The sequence below is a fragment of the Stenella coeruleoalba genome (assembly GCF_951394435.1).
Source record: "Stenella coeruleoalba genome assembly, chromosome: 18".
NCBI classification, from domain to species: Eukaryota; Metazoa; Chordata; class Mammalia; order Artiodactyla; family Delphinidae; genus Stenella; species Stenella coeruleoalba.
The window spans coordinates 12,995,038-13,011,079 of record NC_137164.1 but is presented as its reverse complement, the minus strand read 5'-3'; the positions used below and the strand labels follow the sequence as shown (position 1 = coordinate 13,011,079).

The 16,042-nt window shown below is 38.1% G+C and overlaps 1 protein-coding gene across 2 annotated transcripts in view; it reads left to right on the top strand.

Annotated features, from left to right (window-relative positions):
• The first annotated feature begins 15,046 nt into the window (after positions 1 to 15,046).
• POSTN (periostin) overlaps positions 15,047 to 16,042 on the top strand; it is a 34,514-nt gene continuing 33,518 nt past the window's right edge. For both annotated transcript variants that reach the window (XM_079902628.1, XM_079902629.1), the window contains exon 1: positions 15,047 to 15,651. In XM_079902628.1, the coding sequence (XP_079758754.1) occupies positions 15,533 to 15,651 (119 nt within the window). In that variant the 5' untranslated portion in view covers positions 15,047 to 15,532. The remainder of the gene's footprint in view (positions 15,652 to 16,042) is intronic.

The following is a 16,042-nucleotide window of genomic DNA, read 5'->3' as shown; positions in this document are numbered from 1 at the left end:
AAGTTGTTCCTTAACAGATAAAACTGTTAAAAAAAAAAAAAAGAAGACTTTCATACAGTAGAATTTCAGACTACATCAGACAGTGGAGGACATTAGAAGGATGAAGAATTTAGAAGGGGAGGAAAGAGTGTATCTGCTGGTTCTGAGAACATATGCAGGGTGAATTTTCCTCTTCAGCCCTTTATTCTCTTCTCTGCTTTAGATTTTATGGTTTGGGTGACTTCCAGTCCATAGTCAAACCCCAAATATGATCCATCTCACCTTCACCCCTTTCTACTGTGTGTGTAGTGATATAACACTATCTCAAACAAAAGCAATCCTGAAATTCATCTGATTGCTTTATGTTGAACTAATGTCAAAAAATACCATCTTTGTATTGAGTTCAAAATATTTTATCTCTTCAAGCGATTTTACATGCTAACTTAATTAGAAGCTGAAAGCATTTCTTTAAATAACTTAAAAGGAACAACAAAATTAATTTACTTTGTGTCACAACATCTGAACCAGTGGTTCTCAATCCTGGCTGTTTATTATTGTTTCTCGGGAAAGTATTGATTTATTTATTTTCTGGGGTGGTGGTCTGGCTATCAGTATTTTTAAAAGCTCTTCAGGGCATTCTAATGTGCAGTTAGGGTCAACAAGCACTAATCTAGACATTTCATATAATAGTACTTTAGAGCCCAAGTTAGCTGGAAAATGGTCAAAATATTTTTTTCCCTATGTAATTATAAAACCCTCACATTTTTAAAGGTTTAGCACTGAATATATAGTTAAAAGTCATGTTTTAGGACTTTAGTTACTATACCAAAAATATTTTCATCTGCTACATCCTGGATCTGTTATTTTGTCAATAAAATCTCAAAGGAATTAGGTTAGTCACGTCTCTGAAGGAAATGCATCTTCCTTACAGTTGCAAAAAGTAGTTGCAACCACTAGAGGTCAGACAGTTAAATCTGCAGTATGATGCTCAAATACTAAAGTTATCCAGTTTAGAATTCTGTATCCTGATTTCAAAAATATTTTCTAAATTTTCTTCCATTATTAAAAACCGTGTCCTTTCAAAAAGTTCAAAGCATTTCCTGCCTGTGTGGATAGGTGTTTTACACTCTATTTCATCCAAGCTTCAAAATTTTAAAGAGAAATGTAATCCAGGAGTACAGAAAGTTAAAGCACTATCAGCATGATCATCTTCTGATGCTTTTCTAAAAATAAAATAGAAAATGGAAGTGTTAGATATATGGTACTTCCACATAACTATCTAATTTAACTACAGATTAGAGGACTCTGTAGGCATTTCAGGGTCTACCAGAAGTCCCAGGGCCTAAATGCCATTCTCCCATTGTCACAAGCATTTTTATCCTCCTGTCAATGACGGGTAGAGTCTATGAGCTCTTCTCTTATGTTTGGGTTAATTTGTGACACTTTCAATCATTAGCATATGTGGTAGAAGATCACCATGTGCGCTCTGAGTCAGCTCATTAAAAAACATGTATATTCTGTTTGTTAGGTGGATCACTGAGCTGTCATGTACGAAGTCCAACTACTCTGAGGCCACCGTGCTGAAGAGGCCACGGGGAGGTGCTCCAGCCGACAGTGCCAGCTGAGCTCAGCTTTCCAGTCCTCCTTGCTAACGTGCTGGATACATGCATGAAGACGCCAACCTGGAAGTGGAGCCTCCTCCAGTACAAAGGGTTCCAGGTGGCAGCTGGTGGTCTTTGGGGTTACCCCTGCCATTCTGGTCTCTCCACCTGAAGCTGCAGACATCACAGAGCAGCATGGATTATGGGCAAACCCACTGTGCACTCTCAGAACCCCTGACCCATAGAAACCATGAATGTAATAAATCGGTTGCTATTTTACGCCCCTAAATTTAGACTGGTGTGTTAGGCAGCGCGAGATAACTGGAACTCCCAGAGAAATTAACTGAGCTTCCTCCCCTCAACTGGGATTTTGTTAAAGCAGAAATGGCCAAAATGTAGTCGTTCTGGGCAAATGATTTGTTTGTTCTTCACAATTACTCCTTGGCTATTAACTTGGTAAGATTGGTGGGGCGTCGGGTGCAGGAGGAAAAAAAGCTGAAGAAAAAGCCACTGCTGCATGGCAAAGACATATGCTGATAGATGCTTAAATACAATTGAAGAATTAACATAATCTATTTTAAAATTGAAGTTCCCAAAATTGTCTCTCAGACAAGAATTATTAATTTACAGCCTCTATGGTTTTTCACTGCTTGGCTATTACATTTTCTTATTGCACCAGCACTACCAATGCCCACCCCAAATAACGTTTTCCTCCCACATTTCACTTTGTGTATGAATTCCAAACACTGCTGATGTACATGAATATAGCCATTATAATGAATATCTGTTACTGTTATTTTTTAACCAATGTCCACATGCTTAAGAGTTTATTTTACTTAAACTGCAAATGATTTGCTAAAGGCAAAAATGTACAACTTGTGAGTGTGTTTCTATGAAAATTAAAAGCAGACTTAAAGAATCAAAAATTCTTTTCTCATTTAAGGTAAAGGCTTTCATTAACTACTATAAGCCTTTTTTTTTTCCTGAATAAGAACCATAGAATTAGTCTATATGTCCACTTGAATGATTTTTCTCCCTAGAAATCTTTCTAATAAGGTCACCTTCTTTTTTGTTGTTCATTATATCCTGGGAGGCTATTACACCCAAACCCCTGTGTAGGTTGTACATGTAGACATAACTTTAGGTCCTATGACTTGTCTAATTCCATTTTTTCCACAAGTACAGGTATCTCTGGGAACAAGAATAAAAATGAATTTTGGACATTGGTTAAAATAAGAATAGAAGGTCTTTTCCATTTTTGTTCCCCTACAGTGCTAACACAGTACCCCAAGATTAGTTTGTATATAAGAAAATTGTAGTGAATAAAAACCTTCATCAGATGCATGTATTTAGAGAAGAAGTGACATTTTTGGGTAAATTTGAGCAAGGAAAGTGGGAGCTCTCATGATATATGGAGAGAGCAAGAAGAAAGAATCTCCAATAGTGAAATTCATCATATAAGATCAATATCTGGAGAAGTGGAGAAACACAGTTAATTTTAGAGCAGAATATATTCATGTCTTTGTGGATAGCAGAGATTATAGTTGAAAAATGAGAAGTAACTCAACATTGGCTAGCATTTTCCTGGGAAGAAGTACAAGAAACTTCTCAGGTGTGGAGAGAGAGAGAATATAGACCATGTAGTACAAACACTGGAAACAGAAGATGAGGATTTGAGGACACTGTCGACATGGACAAATAAACAGAGAAGATATCAGCAGATAGAGAGCTCAGCATGAGACCTGAGAATATTCCTGTTTCTCAGGGACAGAAGGAGGTGATCTATGGATGATTATGAACGATGGTGTTACCATCTTTCAGCAGACCAAATGTGCCAGGTGGGATGCTGAAAGTCTAGTATTTTAAGGGATAGATGTCTACAGAGTGCTTTTAATAGCAGCAATTTATCCATCCCTTCATCTTACAATCTGATCTGAAGGAATATTGGAAGTGATCTGTAAGTGGGAGACAGACAATGACTAGGGTCTTAATTGCCTCTGAAACAAAGTCATCCAAATCTAAATGAGGGAAAAGATGAAAAGCACATGTCAATATCATCAGGCAGGCCAGAGATAAGAAATATGGGAGGTATAAATGTGAGGGCGAACCAATAAGTGAAAATAGACTGTGGAAGTGATTACTTCCAATCATTTACTTGAATTAGAAAAGTCAGTCACGAGTCCTTATTCTTGTCATTAGCCTATGTCAGCATAGAACAACAACAAAAACTCAGATAAAAAAATGAAGCAATTCATTCTTCAGCTACATACATACAAAAACGAGTCCAGATTTTTCACTTTTTATCCGGATTTGACAACATTTATTGTGGTGACCACAATAAATCTAATTTGAATTCAATCAAATGATTTGAATCTAATCAGCTTTAAAATATTTTATATGAGACCATTATTGGAGGAGCTTCAAGATGGCAGAAGACTAAGCCGTGGAGATCACCTTCCTCCCCACAAAAACATCAGAAATACATCTACATGTGGAACAACTCCTACAGAACACCTACTGAAAGCTGGCAGAAGACCTCAGACCTCCCAAAAGGCAAGAAACTCCCCACGTACCTGGGTAGGGCAAAAGAAAAAAGAATAAACAGAGACAAAAGAATAGGGACGGGACCTGCACCTCCGGGAGGGAGCTGTGAAGGAGGAAAGGTTTCCACACACTAGGAGCCCCTTCGCCGGTGGAGAATGCGGGTGGCGGAGGGGGGAAGCTTCGGAGCCACGGAGGAGAGCGCAGCAACAGGGGTGCAAAGGGCAAAGCGGAGAGATTCCCGCACTGAGGATCGGTGCCGACCGGCACGCACCAGCCCGAGAGGCTTCTCTGCTCATCCGCCGGGGCGGGCGGGGGCTGGGAGCTGAGGCTCGGGCTTCGGAGCTTAGATCCCAGGGAGAGGACTGGGGTTGGAGGCGTGATCACAGCCTGAAGGGGCTAGTGCGCCACGGCTAGCTGGGAGGGAGTCTGGGAAAAGGTCTGGACCTGCCGAAGAGGCAAGACTTTTTCTTCCCTCTTTGTTTCCTGGTGCGCAAGGAGAGGGGATTAAGAACGCTGCTTAAAGGAGCTCCAGAGACTGGCGCAGGCCGCGGCTAACAGCGCGGACCCCAGACACGGGCACGAGACGCTAAGGCTGCTGCTGCCGCCACCAAGAAGCCTGTGTGCGAGCACAGGTCACTGTCCACACCTCTCCTCCCGGGAGCCTGTGCAGCCCGCCACTGCCAGGGTCCCGGGATCCAGGGACAACTTCCCCGGGAGAACGCACGGCACGCCTCAGGCTGGTGCAACATCACACCGGCCTCTGCCACCGCAGGCTCGCCCCGCATCCGTACCCCTCCCTCCCCCATGCCCTGAGTGAGCCAGAGCCCCCGATTCAGCTGCTCCTTTAACCCCGTCCTGTCTGAGCGAAGAACAGACGCCCTCAGGTGACCTACATCCAGAGGCGGGTCCAAATCCAAAGCTGAACCTCGGGAGCTGTGCGAACAAAGAAGAGAAAGGGAAATCTCTCCCAGCAGCCTCAGGAGCAGCGGATTAAAGCTCCACAATCAACTTGATGTACCTGCATCTGTGGAATACCTGAACAAACAACAAATCATCCCAAATTGAGGAGGTGGACTTTGGGAGCAAGATATATTTATATTTTTTCCCTTTCCCTCTTTTTGTGAGTGTGTATGCTTCTGTATGTGATTTTGTCTGTATAGTTTTGCTTTTACCATTTGTCCTAGGGTTCTGTCTGTTTTGCTTTGTTTTTTTATATTACTTAAAAAATTTTTTTCTTAATAATTAATTTTTATTTTAATAACTTTATTTTATTCTATTTTACCTTATTTTATTTTATCTTCTTTCTTTCTTTCTTTCTTTTTTTTTTTTTTCCTCCCTTTTATTCTGAGCCATGTGGAGGACAGGCTCTTGGTGCTGCAGCCAGGAGTCAGGGCTGTGCCACTGAGGTGGGAGAGCCAAGTTCAGGACACTGGTCCACAAGAGACTTCCCAGCTCCACGTAATATCACATGGCGAAAATCTCCCAGAGATCTCCATCTCAACGCCAAGACCCAGCTCCACTCAACAACCAGCAAGCTACAGTGCAGGACATCTTATGCCAAACAACTAGCAAGACAGGAACACAACCCCATCCGTTAGCACAGAGGCTGCCTAAAATCATAATAAGGCCACAGACACCCCAAAACACACCACCAGACGTGGACCTGCCCACCAGAAAGACAAGATCCAGCCTCATCCACCAGAACACAGGCACTAGTCCCCTCCACCAGGAAGCCTACACAACCCACTGAAACAACCTTAGCCACTGGGGACAGACACCAAAAACAACAGAAACGATGAACCTGCAGCCTGCAAAAAGCAGACCCCAAACACAGTAAGTTAAGCAAAATGAGAAGACAGAGAAACACACAGAAGATGAAGGAGCAAGATAAAATCCCAGCAGACCTAACAAATGAAGAGGAAATAGGCAGTCTACCTGAAAAAGAATTCAGAATAATGATAGTAAAGATGATCCAAAATCTTGGAAATAGAATGGAGAAAATACAAGAAACGTTTAACAAGGACCTAGAAGAACTAAAGAGCAAACCAACAGTGATGAACAACACAATAAATGAAATTAAAAATTCTCTAGAAGGGATCAATAGCAGAATAACTGAGGCAGAAGAACAGATAAGTGACCTGGAAGATAAAATAGTGGAAATAACTACTGCAGAGCAGGTTAAAGAAAAAAGAATGAAAAGAATTGAGGACAGTCTCAGAGACCTCTGGGACAACATTAAATATACCAACATTGGAATTATACGGGTCCCAGAAGAAGAGAAAAAGAAAGGGACTGAGAAAATATTTGAAGAGACTATAGGTGAAAACTTCGCTAATATGGGAAAGAAAATAGTTAATCAAGTCCAGGAAGAACAGAGAATCCCATACAGGATAAATCCAAGGAGAAACACGCCAAGACACATATTAATCAAACTATCAAAAATTAAATACAAAGAACAAATATTAAAAGCAGCAAGGGAAAAACAACAAACACATAAGGAAATCCCCATAAGGTTAACAGCTGATCTTTCAGCAGAAACTCTGCAAGCCAGAAGAGAGTAGAAAGACATATTTAAAGTGATGAAGGAGAAAAACGTACAACCATGATTACTCTACCCAGCAAGGATCTCATTCACATTTGACAGAGAAATTAAAAGCTTTAGAGACAAGCAAAAGCTAAGAGAATTCAGCACCACCAAACCAGCATTACAACAAATGCTAAAGGAACTTCTCTAGGCAGGAAACACAAGAGAAGGAAAAGACCTACAATAATAAACCCAAAACAATTAAGAAAATGGTAATAGGAACATACATATTGATAATTACCTTAACTGTAAATGGATTAAATGCTCCAATCAAAAGACATAGGCTGGCTGAATGGATACAAAAACAAGACCCGTATATATGCTGTCTACAAGAGACCCACTTCAGACCTAGGGACACATACAGACTGAAAGTGAGGGGATGGAAAAAGATGTTCCATGCAAATGGAAATGAAAAGAAAACTTGAGTAGCAATTCTCATATCAGACAAAATGTACTTTAAAACAATGACTGTTACAAGAGACAAAGAAGGACACTACATACTGATCAAGGGATCAATCCAAGAAGAAGATATAACAATTGTAAATATTTATGCACCCACCATAGGAGTACCTCAATACATAAGGCAAATACTAATAGCCATAAAAGGGGAAATCGACAGGAACACAATAATAGTAGGGGACTTTAACATCCCACTTTCACCAATGGACAGATCATCCAAAATGAAAATAAATTAGGAAACACAAGCTTTAAATGACACATTAAACAAAATGGACTGAATTGATATTTATAGGACATTCCATCCAAAACAACAGAATGCACTTTCTTCTCAAGTGCTCATGGAACATTCTCCAGGATAGATCATACCTTGGGGCAAAAATCAAGCGTTGGTAAATTTAAGAAAATTGAAATCATATCAAGTATCTTTTCTGACCACAACATTATGAGACCAGATATCAATTACAGGAAAAAAATCTGTAAGAAATACAAACATATGGAGGCTAAACAATACACTACTTAATAACCAAGAGATCACTGATGAAATCAAAGAGGAAATCATAAAATACCTAGAAACAAATGACAATGAAAACACGACCACCCAAAACCTATGGGATGCAGCAAAAGCAGTTCTAAGAGGGAAGTTTACAGCAATACAATCCTACCTCAAGAAACAAGAAACATCTCAAATAAAGAACCTAACCTTACATCTAAAGCAATTACAGAAAGAAGAACGAAAAACCCCGAAAGTTAACAGAAGGAAAGAAATCATAAAGATCAGATCAGAAATAAATGAAAAAGAAATGAAGGAAATGATAGCAAAGATCAATAAAAGAAAAAGCTGGTTCTTTGAGAAGATAAACAAAATTGATAAACCATTAGCCAGACTTATCAAGAAAAAAAGGGAGAAAGTCAAATCAACAGAATTAGAAACGAAAAAGGGGAAGTAACAACTGACACTTCAGAAATACAAAGGATCATGAGAGATTACTACAAGCAGCTATATGCCAATAAAATGGACAACCTGGAAGAAATGGACAAATTCTTAGAAATGCACAACCTTCCGAGGCTGAACCAGGAAGAAGTAGAAAATATGAACAGACCAATCACAAGCACTGAAATTGAAACTGTGATTAAAAATCTTCCAACAAACAAAAGCACAGGACCAGATGGCTTCACAGGCGAATTCTATCAAACATTTAGAGAAGAGCTAACGCCTATCCTTCTCAAACTCTTCCAAAATATAGTGGAGGGAGGAACACTCCCAAACTCATTTTATGAGGCCACCATCACGCTGAGACCAAAACCAGACAAAGATGTCACAAAGAAAACTAAAGGCCAATATCACTGATGAACACAGATGCAAAAATCCTCAACAAAATACTAGGAAACAGAATCCAACAGCACATTAAAAGGGTCATACACCATGATCAATGGGGTTTATTCCAGGAAGGCAAGGTTTCTTCAGTATATGCAAATTTCTTCAGTATATCATTTGTTAATATGATACACCATATTAACAAATTGAAGGAGAAAAACCATATGATTGTCTCAATAGATGCAAAGAAAGCTTTTGACAAAATTCAACACCCATTTATGATAAAAACCCTGCAGAAAGTAGGCATAGAGGGAACTTTCCTCAACATAATAAAGGCCATATATGACAAACCCACAGCCAACATTGTCCTCAATGGTGAAAAACTGAAACCATTTGCACTATGATCAGGAACAAGACAAGGTTGTCCACTCTCACTATTATTCAACATAGTTTTTGAACTTTTAGCCACAGCAATCAGAGAAGAAAAAGAAATAAAAGGAATCCAGATTGAAAAAGAAGAAGTAAAGCTGTCACTGTTTGCAGATGACATGATACTATACATTGAGAATCCTAAACATGCTACCAGAAAACTACTAGAGCTAATCAATGAATTTGGTAAAGCAGCAGGATACAAAATTAATGCACAGAAATCTCTTGCATTCCTATACACTAACAATGAAAAACCTGAAAGTGAAATTAAGAAAACACTCCCATTTACCCTTGCAACAAAAACAATAAAATATCTAGGAATAAACCTACCTAAGGAGACAAAAGACCTGTATGAAGAAAATTATATGACATTGATGAAAGAAATTAAAGATGATACAAATAGATGGAGAGATATGCCATGTTCTTGGATTGGAAGAATCAACACTGTGAAAATGACTCTACTACCCAAAGCAATCTACAGATTCAATGTAATCCCTATCAAACTACCACTGACATTTTTCACAGAACTAGAACAAAAAATTTCACAATTTGTATGGAAACACAAAAGACCCCGAATAGCCAAAGCAATCTTGAGAAAGAGAAACAGAGCTGGAGGAATTAGGCTCCCGGACTTCAGACTATACTACAAAGCTACAGTAATCAAGACAGCATGGTACTGGCACAAAAACAGAAATATAGATCAATGGAACAGGATAGAAAGCCCAGAGATAAACCCACACACATATGGTCACCTTATCTTTGATAAAGGAGGCAAGAATATACCATAGAGACAAGACAGCCTCTTCAATAAGTGGTGCTGGGAAAACTGGACAGCTACATGTAAAAGAATGAAATTAGAACACTCCTTAACAGCATACACAAAAATAAACTCAAAATGGATTAAAGACCTAAGTGTAAGAACACTATGACATAAATCACAGCAAGATCCTTTTTGACCCACCTCCTAGAGAAATGGAAATAAAAACAAAAATAAACAAATGGCACCTAATGAAATTGAGAAGCTTTTGCACAGCAAAGGAAACCATATACAAGATGAAAAGACAACCCTCAGAATGGGAGTAAATATTTGCCAATGAAGCAACTGACAAAGGATTAATCTCCAAATCTACAAGCAGCTCATGCAGCTCAATATGAAAACAACAAACAACCCAATCCAGAAATAGGCAGAAGGTCTAAGTAGACATTTCTCCAAAGAAGATATACAGATCGCCAACAAACACATGAAAGGATGCTCAACATCACTAATCATTAGACAAATGCAAATCAAAACTACAATGAGGTATCACCTCACATCAGTCAGAGTGGCCATCATCAAAAAATCTACAAACAAAAAATGCTGGAGAGAGTGTGGATAAAAGGGAACCCTCTTGCACTGTTGGTGGGAATATAAATTGATTCAGCCACTATGGAGAAGAGTATGGAAGTTCCTTAAAAAACTAAAAATAGAACAATCATACGACCCAGGAACCCCACTACTGGGCATATACCCTGAAAATCCATAATTCAAAAAGAGTCATATACCACAATTTTCATTGCAGCTCTATTTACAATAGCCCAGAGATGGAAACAAACTAAGTGCCCATCATCGGATGAATGGATAAAGAAGATGTGGCACATATATACAATGGAATATTACTCAGCCATAAAAAGGAATGAAACTGAGTTATTTGTAGTGAGGTGGATGGACCTAGTGACTGTCATACAGAGTGAAGTAAGTCAGAAAGAGAAAAACAAATACCGTATGCTAACACATATATATGGAATCTAAAAAAAAAAAAAAGGTCAGAAAGACCTACGGGCAAGATGGGAATAAAGACACAGACCTACTAGAGAATGGACTTGAGGATACAGGGAGTGGGAAGGGTAAGCTGGGACAAAGTGAGAGAGTGACATGGACATATATACACTACCAAACGTAAAATAAATAGCTAGTGGGAAGCAGCCGCATAGCACATGGAGATCAGCTCAGTACTTTGTGACCACCTAGAGGGGCAGGATGGGGAGTGTGGGAGGGAGGGTGATGCAAGAGGGAAGAGATATGGTGACATATGTATATGTATAACTGATTCACTTTGTTAGAAAGCAGAAACTAACACACCATTGTAAAGCAATTATACTCTAATAAAGAGGTTAAAAAAAATAAAATAAAATAAAGATGGCTTCACTCAAAAAAAAAAAGAGACCATCATTAATCTTCAGTTGTCTGGCATTTTGAAATGCATGTAGATTATTTAAATTTTTTCATATCAATTTCATGTTATTATTTTAATCAAAACATAATAGACTGTATCTGTGCTTCTTGAAACATATACTGTACTTTCTCCACTAGATGTCTCCAGAGAAATACAAGTAAATACTGCTAATTAAAAATGCTGGTAATACACACCCAGCTCAACGAAGGACAAATAGTTACATTGGTTACTTAGTATGAGAGTGAAATCTGTCACTTGATAGGCTTTTAAGGAAAATGAGAGTCTAAATGTATAAAGGAAAGATGGCACACTACCCACGTTTATCACAGAAAGCCCTTTCGCTTCTAAATGAATTAACGTTAAAGAGACATCATTTAATGTTTACTTTGTATTTTGGCTGTTATGATTGTTTTAATGAGTGAAAAATAATCACAAAATTTAATTTTTAGCTTAATCTGAATTCCTTTTACTGTTGGCTGAGTTCAGCATAATCTAATCATTTTAACAAAAGGTTTTCTCTTCCTCGAAGGAAGCGAAGATCTCTGGGTCTTTGCCGGGACTTCAGTTTACAAGGCTGCAAACCCAGGTACCAAGGAAGGCTACGCACTTCACAGGCCAAGGTGCTTGGACACTGAGAAGTGTGCCCCCAAGAAACTGTGGCAGTAACTTCAAAGCCTTATCGGCTTTTAGAAGTAAATTCTATTACCTGTAGTTTCCAAATGGGCCAATAAGAAAGGAAAGTAGTACTTAAGAAACGCCAAGATCCCACAGACCATACATTTAAGAAACAGGGGATTTTAAATTATCTGGGGGAAATAACCACTCTGGATCATTCAAAACCAAGGAAATTCTGTTTTAAAAATCCAATAGTTTGGTATGTAATCATTCCACAATGATTCGTGTATCCAATCATCACGTTGTACACCTTAAAGATATACATTTTTGATTTGTCAAGTATGCCTCAATAAAGCTGGGGGAAAAAAAGTATGGTTCCTAGAAAAAAAAAATCCACTATTGGCTTGAGTATCCAGGTTTGTTGAATCCATAGGCCATGTCTAATCCCAGAGATTGTTAGGTAAATTTAATGTTGGCTACATGCTGGTGATAGTAAGCATGATACTTTAATCACATCACAGTCTCCAGAGGCTACGAGGCTGCTACAAAGATCCACTGGATAATTTGCAAACTGCCAGTAAGTTAGATCCTGATAGCTAGAAACAAATGTCACTGTCTTTCAAACACATTATTTTTCCTTGGTTGTGTAATAAACCATTTCTTTTTCATTAATGACTTACAGTTCTGGGTCAGACTTTGCAACCCTGAAAGTCAGATTTAATTATCAAGGTTTCAAACTTCCTCCAAACTGTTAAGAAAATTACATAGCCAACCCAGGGTCAGGATCCTTTCATGAAGCAGAAGAATAAGGGTCCTATGTGGAGTGAGAGATTAACCCTTGATGAGTGCTCAGAAAGGAGAGAACTGTGTCCCTCTCAAGATGTTTAAACTTTTCCCTACAGCTTAGAAAGTATTCCCAATCTCCGGAACTATTTCCTTCCCTCACCCTGCCCCAAGTTGTTGGCTAGGGACCAGGGTTCCATATTAGCTTCCCTGAAGTCAGGATCCTGGCTAAAGTAGTTGCTTGGACTTCCCCCACTATGTAATATCTTATAATATCACCCTTCTGGACTGGGCTCAGCATTTTAAGTTGCAGTGCCTTTTTTTTTTTTTTTTAATATATTTACTCTAAAATTTTCCTTCTCTTGGAATGTTCTCCAACCTCTAAATTTACATGAAATTTATATGTACAATCTGGCCTTCATTTTCAAGATCCTCTTTGATGGCATTACTCACCCTGAATATAAATATTTGTTGAGGGCTAGCATTTGTTGACTTCCAAATATGATGCTCGAGATGGATACATTTAAGACTCAATTATTTGAAACTCTGAAAAGAAAGATTTAAGAATACTCTTTTCATAGTATAAGCATATACAATGCTTTTTACAAAAAGTAAACCCCTACCTACTGTCAGGAAGGAGAAGTCATCTTTTGAACTATGAATGCATTTCCATTTTCACGACTTTCCTCATGCAATTATTTGTCTATTTGTACCAAAGGAGGAGTCAGGGTGAATGGAAGCCATTCATTCCAGTGGATAAAACTGTGGTCACAGGAACACAGGTCACAGGTCAAAATCGTTCTTTAAAATAATCGATATATTTTCAATTTATAGGCACTGTTAAGAAAGTAGGTAACATGACATATTAATTCTGCCTTCACCCCTATCTTCAAAGTCAAGTCCACCTGTTATCATTCTGGACCATATTTAAATAACTTTTTCACTCTTGATACATATTTTCCAAGTCTATATCTCTCTCTATACCTCATTCCTTCCTCTCCAATCAAACCCCATTGGATCTGAGCAGATTTGAGCTTCATTACAGAAATGCTTACTAACAGTTACAGCTGTCTAAAACAAAAAGGGTTGCATTAATCTTAGACAGCATCTCAGTAAAGAGTGGATGACTATTTACAGTGATGATGTTGGAGGGATTTCTGTATTTTGAGTTTGATTTGTTTCCTGTAACTCCAAAATTCTACTGTTTTATCTTAGAAGATAAGCAATCTACGTTATAATGTCTCACCAGCCTAGAATTGAAGACTTTTATATAACTGTTATCAATAATGTTCTAATAGCTAATATACTGATATCAGATAGAACTTATTTTCAAAAAACCTTTTCATTCTACTCAATAAGCAATTACTGACCACCTTCTATCTGCGCAACATAAGAGTAATAGAAACCTATTGTATAAAGCAAAACAGTGACATACGAACAAAGTTAGAGTAATTCCATTCAGAGAAATATAAGTGATAGATTAATTCTCTGCTTCCCACAAGGGACCAGGGAAAGAATATAATTTACCTCTTACCATCTTTTCTCCAGCTCTCCTTTTGAATTGCTTTTCCATTTTCTATACCTTAATGTCAAGATTTTCAAATTGAAAAGAAGCCTCTAAACATATTTTGGAATTTATTATTACATTGTATACTTTGTTACTAAACTAGCAGCAAGTTGCAGAATTATTTTAGTGCCCCAAGACAAAATCCTATAGCAAGCTTAATATAACTCTCCTGATGCTTGGAATCCTCTCTGGCCTAATCCAGCCTTCGCTAAAAGACCTTCCAATTGGGCAACATGGAGTTTCAGTCTAAAATTTCTCTATATTGCCAGTGGGGAAACAACTCCGATGGGCCACTACAGCGGGAGCACTTTGCAACAAGACATATTTGAATTACACTTTCACTTTAGGATAGTGTGTAACTTATTTATCCAGGGAAACTCATTGTAGTTATTTAGCTAATTGTTGACATATCACGTGTGGAGTGGTGAGAGTGGATATTCCCTTGGCTAGGAATTGCACTGTGTAACATTAAGAGACTTTGGTTACTCTTAATAAAACAGAAGAAGAATAATTCTGGCAATGCCCCTGTTTCTTAATATGTATTGCATTATTCTATTGCAGTTAGACTGGTAATACTTGTTTCCAACAGGGGATGCTTTTGTCCTGTGGTTACCAAGAGATGTGCTGTCAAATGGTTAACATCATGCCCTGTGTGTAATGAAAAAACAAAATGACACATGTTTTTCTTTCCTGCTTTGCTTCAAAAGTTAGGGAAACTTAACAGAACCAGATTTATGTTAACTCTATCTATTCCTTGATAGCTGAAAAGAGAAGTGAAATGGGAGGGATCCCCCCGGTTTACACATTGCAAGGAAAATGTGATCCCTCCTACATGTTTCATCAGCAAGTTAAAATTCTTGTCCCATATTCTGTGAAAGTTTATGTCCATTCAACATTTGTTTTTAATCAACAGCCATTACTGCCTTGTGATTATCCAACCTACATCTACCTTTGTTATCTGGTGAAAAATAATCTTTCAGTTCTGATGTGAACTGAATATGACAAGATGTGATAAGATCAAATCATACTCTCATTGAGCACAGGAACACGCACCCTGAAAGGGATGTATTACAGAATGATCCTTAAAATCTAAATAAAATCATTTCCCATAAAAACCCTCTAAATTACAAAAGAATAAAACAGAAATATGAACATGAAATGAGCCAGGTAGTAAAAATAAAGAGAAAGATAAATAATATAAAAATAAAATAAATATCCTTTTGATAATGAGAAGAAAAAGAGGCTCAGTGTGCTCAGTAAACATAGCTGAAAAAGCAGATTCTAGCTGGCAACTTGAAGTTGCTGATGTCTTCTGGAGAGAGTTCAGATTCCCAGGTTGATACAGAGCTCCCTCCCAGAACTCTGCCATGTATATAAGCTCTGAGCTCTCCAAAGCCCACTGCCAGTTCTCTTCGTGGACTAACTGCAACGGAGAGACCAGAGATGATTCCTCTCTTATCCATATTTTCTCTATTCTTGCTTGTTGTGGTTAACCCTGCAAATGCCAATGGTCATTATGACAAGATCTTGGCTCACAGCCGTATCAGGGGCCGGGATCAGGGGTAAGTCAGTGGTTTGATTTTATAAACCTTCTTTTCCCTTAGCTTGTTATATGTACAATTCTACATACAGTTCCTTATTTATACCTCAGGGTTTTTTTTTTTTTTCCTACTTATTACAATGTAACAAGAAAAAGGAAAAAATGAGTATTCTGTGGTTGATGTATGTGTCTTAAACTTTAAGGATTACTGTCCAAAAAACTTGTGTATAATTGCTTTTTATGGAACACTGTAAGATTTTAATGTAATTAACAACATTTAACAGGGCATTTCTTCATGATTCAGTTTATTTGTGCTTTTATTTGATTCCAAATTTCTAGAATGAGGTTTCCAAGATGAAAGAATCTATTGTTGGAGACTCTCATTATGTAAACAGCTTTGAAATATCTCACAT